Source organism: Penaeus vannamei, chromosome 25, assembly GCF_042767895.1.
Source record: "Penaeus vannamei isolate JL-2024 chromosome 25, ASM4276789v1, whole genome shotgun sequence".
NCBI classification, from domain to species: Eukaryota; Metazoa; Arthropoda; class Malacostraca; order Decapoda; family Penaeidae; genus Penaeus; species Penaeus vannamei.
Genome location: NC_091573.1, coordinates 15,763,514 through 15,768,237, shown reverse-complemented (window position 1 = coordinate 15,768,237; position 4,724 = coordinate 15,763,514). Strand labels below are relative to the sequence as shown.

At 41.4% G+C, this 4,724-nt stretch overlaps 1 protein-coding gene across 1 annotated transcript; it reads right to left on the bottom strand.

The window, feature by feature from the left end:
* Window positions 1-221: 221 nt before the first annotated feature.
* Window positions 222-1,335, bottom strand: LOC113819639 (uncharacterized). The gene is made up of 2 exons (XM_027371847.2): window positions 1,283-1,335; window positions 222-1,020 (listed from the first exon to the last, which is right to left on the bottom strand). The coding sequence occupies exons 1-2, from the start codon at window positions 1,292-1,294 to the stop codon at window positions 595-597; spliced, it is 438 nt and encodes a 145-aa protein (XP_027227648.1). The 5' UTR covers window positions 1,295-1,335; the 3' UTR covers window positions 222-594.
* Between the last annotated feature and the right edge of the window lie 3,389 nt (window positions 1,336-4,724).

Sequence of the window (4,724 nt, the reverse complement as noted above, 5' to 3'; positions counted from 1 at the left end):
CTACTTTTTTCCTTCTTTAATCTTACGTTTTATTTGATAGTTTTGCGTAGTATAATTTCCGTGTAACGAGATTATTGATAAAATGCAATCAGGGATGTAACTTTTTTTTAATAAATCAATGGCATTTTTTTCGTACCTTGATTTGATGTCGTTCTTGCGCCACGCATGGTTCGTAGCCTGGTCGGGAAATAAGGTATAACGTCATAGATGGAAGCAGAAGATGAAGTGGCATTTTTATATAAATATATACATATATTTTACAGATACAGTGTACATTTCACTTTACTTTTGAACTACTATTCACATGCGAGGTTAGATGTGACTGAAAGTGAATCACGCACATGGGTGAGATTGCACTTAGGCATTGAATAAAGATTGGACCTCATTGGTGCAATAGTTAAGGTGCTGGTCTTGCAATTTTGCTGACCTGCGCGCTACCAGTGGATGGTCACCCCGGCCATTCCTTGCACACAGTGGGAGATTTAGAAGCAAAATAAAACAGCAAAGAATATCCATTGTAAAAAATGGAATTGAAACTAAATCTCAATAATTCTTAAATCTAAATCCGTCTCTCTAGGCAGCAGAAGGTTTCAGTTACAGAACGCGACCATATTCAGGCTGAGTCGTGGGCGTGGGCAGTCCGAGGTCCATTTCCCTCAGGCGGTCCATGAAGGTGACCATGTGCGGCATGACCTTCTCGGCGGCGTTGAGGCGATGGTACGTGTCCTGCGAGATCCCGGCGCCCCCCGCCTTCTCCGTGGCCTCCATGACCTTGCGTGTGATGGGCATGAAGTCCAGCAACATCTGTTGGGCGTCTTCGGGGTCGTTGGCCCTGTCGCGGTTCCGGGAGAGCTTGCGGAAGAGCTCGACGATGTCCGGCAGCACGTCGATGGTGGCGGCGACCACGTTCTCGTAGGCGCCCAGGTCACGAGGGGTCTCGGGCTGCAGGACGCCCAGGCCTTCGTAGCTCTGCGGGGCCGCCCTTGAGAGGCAGAGCACGGCGGCTGCGACGAAGAGGACCTGTGGGAGACCCGAGGGGAGGTCAAAGGAGGTCAGCAGCGGATAAACACAGAGGCGCCCTTAGAGCAATGTCGGACTGACCGACTTCGCTTGATTAAAGCTACACCAATGGGAGGAGGTTTGCTGAGGTCAAGTCAAGCTAGTTTGTTGGTGCCACCACGTGTAAACCAAGACCACACACGCGCACATACTCATCTATCTATAAACGTGTGTTTGTGCATGTAAACATCTGAACTGAAAATCGTGTCCTTGCGGACCCAACCTTAAGCGTCATCCTCAGTGTTTGGCTGAACGTCGTGGAGCGGCAGAGGATCGAGTGTCTACTTGGCGAGCGAGACCTTCCTTATATACCCGGGCGTCTTGTGCGAAGCGGCGACGACGGGGGTGGGGAGACGGCGGGGTGGGGGGTGGGGGGTGGAGGATAGAGAGACAGAGAGAGGGGAGAGAGAGAGAGAGGGAGGATAGAGAGATAGGGAGGGGAGAGAGAGGGGGGAGGAGAGAGAGAGAGGGAGGGTAGAGAGAGGGGGAGGAGAGAGTGAGAGGGAGGGGAGAGAGAGAGTGGGAGGAAAGAGAGAGAGAGAGAGGGAGGGTAGACAGAGGGGGAAGATTGGGCTACTTCTATATGTAAAAAGAGACGATTTTTTTTTTTGTTTTTGTTTTTATTACGAAACCATTTTCTTCTCGTTTTCCTTAATTCCACTCAGTGATTCAGAGATTTCGCGGTCGGTTAATCACTACCATTTTTTCTCTCTTTGTCACTTGCCTTTTATCATTCTATCATTCCAGACAAAAACAAAGATGTTGAGAGTAGGAGCGTCAATCGGGTGGGGGGGAGGGGGTGGGAGGGACTGGGAGGACAGTTCCACTCAGACTGTTGTAGTGATTTAAAGGCCCAATTGATTGATTTTAGGGGTAACTTATGTAGACTCGTAGCTGCCACCAAGGAATTAAGTACTCCTGAGCTTTATTAATATTACTGTTTATGTTAAATATGTAGGATTTCAGTGTTCATTGATAGACGAGTATATTTACTTTCCATTTTTCTTTTAGTACTCTTATCGTAATAATAATGAAATGAACTATATTGAATATTAATCTATACATATATATAGGAAGGTACAAAATGTAAACCATTCATTATACGACATACATATAATAAGTAATATTTAATGTCTAACAAATTAATACATATACATAAATAAAATAAAAGAAACAAAAACACAACTGTACACTGATACTGACCGTAATACACGTCAATTACGGTTCACCTATGTTTACGCGTTCAGTTTTTCACACTCACGGTCACGTTCACTTATGATCACGAATACTTCGGGTCACAGTTTCTTATTCAGGGTCAATGATGGACACTCGCGGTCAATAAACGTGTCACTGGCATTACTAGCGCTCATTCCGGAACTCTCAGGAAAATAGTCGGTAGCGCACAATTGGATACATAACATGGAACTATGTGGTTTTGTCCGTCTCGGCTCTCCTGTGTCTCTCGTCTGCCGGTACGTTCTCCTGGTTCGGAGAAGAATAAGGAGAAGGAGAAGGAGAAGAAGGAGAAGGAGAAGAAGAAAAAGAAGGAGGAAGCGAGACGAGGCATAAGTCACCTTAGGGGTACAACGTCATCCCCCATTCGGTAGTTGAGCACTTCGGACTGGCTCGCGGAGGGCGTTGGGCGCCGTCCGAAACGAGCGAATGTCTTTGTCGTCCTTCAGCTGCGTCCGAAAAAGCGCGGGAAACCAGGCGGTGGCGGTCGAGTGCGGTCAAAAGCGGCGACCGAAGACGCGTCTCCAACACTGTCTTTGCCCCTCAAAGACTGGCTTGCCCCTTGCCCCTAAAAGCCATAATTTTGTTTATTTATTTATATTTATCATGTTACACCTGTATAGGTCCGGGTATAGCTTGAAAAATCTTGAATAGCACTTGTTTTTTTTTTTTTTTTTTTTTTTTCTCGCTTCGCTCGCCAATCCATCTTTGCTAAAGTAAAAGCTAAAATAATGCCCCCGCTAGAGAGCGGGAGAGAGAAAGAGAGAGAGAGAGAGGTGGGGGGGAGGGAGAAAGAGAAGGAGAGGGAGAGAGAGGGGGAGAGAAGGAGAGAGAGAGAGAGAGAGAGAGATGGGGGGGGGAGGAGAAGGAGAAAATGAGATAGATAGATAGATAGATAGATAGATAGATCGATAGAAAGAGAGAGAGAGGGGGGGGGAGAGGGAGAGGGAGAGAGAGATACAAAGAGAGACGCACACTATCATTATCTTTTGTCTTTTAACCTAAGGGTTATAACTGTCAGGGTTGACTCTTGTGGTTATCGCTCACACAAGATTACCCTACTCTTTTTTTCATTCTTTAATCTTACGCTTTATTGAGTGTTATGTAAAATAATTTTCCGTATTACGAGATTGTTGATAAAAAGCAATTAAGGAAGTAACTTTTCACATATGTATAGTATCTATAAAATCCAAAATTCTAGTTTTCCTTCGTTAATAACATCGTCAAAAGAGATATTTACTAAAAAATCAGTTCGTTACTTTTTATTAATAAAATTCTAAAGTAATTAAAAAAGTAATCAAAGTAATTTTTTTTTATTCGTGTGTTAATCATGTACAAAGAAATAAAATAACAATTTGGGCCAATAACTATACATAATTCCATTCAAGAGACATGAATTTTATCATCTAGAAAGATATACTTTGATATTTTTCGTAACTTTATAAAACGCAAAGGAAACATTTTGATAACAACAAAAAGTAACTTAAAAGTGTATTTTGTCTTTGTTCTCAAAATTCGGGCAAATAACCCATTTTGGGAAATAATGGGTATTCTCTAAAAGTAACAGTTATTTGCATTAAAAGGATAAACAATAATACTAAATACATTTATAGATGAATACATGAACCAATAGATAAAATATGACACAAGTAAATACACTAATATCCATCAACATTAAAGATTATGAATTAATATCATACGCATAAAATACATCAAAAAGCGGGATTGGATTTTTTTTATCACTATATTGTCCGTTCTGTGGTTTATTGACAATCAAAAAGAAAAAAGAAGAAGAAAAAGTGCTACATCCTTTTAAGGGGAAAAAGACTAGTATCACCGTGGAAACAGAAAGGTCAGCAACCACGAGGCACCGCCAGAACGAGGCCGTTCGTGGGAACCAAATAAAGTGGCAAAAAAGGCAACAGGATGGTACTCAATCGCATGACTCGAGGATAGAAATTATTGTTATTATTGTTACTGTTACTTTTGTTATTTTTATCATATCATCATCATCATTATCATTCTCCTCCTCCTCAGTATCATTATCCTTATCATCATCACCATCATTCTCCTCCTCCTCCTTCTCCTTTTCATTATCATCATCACCACCACCACCATCATTACCATAAATCATTTCCATTTTTTTTTAGCTGGTTGGATGTAGAGGAAGAGATCTTGCTGAAGGAGGACCTCACGAGCAACAGGATGATATTTCACTTAATTACTTGAGGATGTACCAAATAGGATCGTTTTTTAATTATTATCATTATTATTGTTTTATTATCCTTATTGTTATTGTTATTTTTATCATTATCATCATATCTATTATTATCATTATCATCAGAATCATTGTCATTATTTTATTTATTACTATTATTATTACCATTGATATTATTATTATTATCATTATCATTGTCATTATCATCATCATT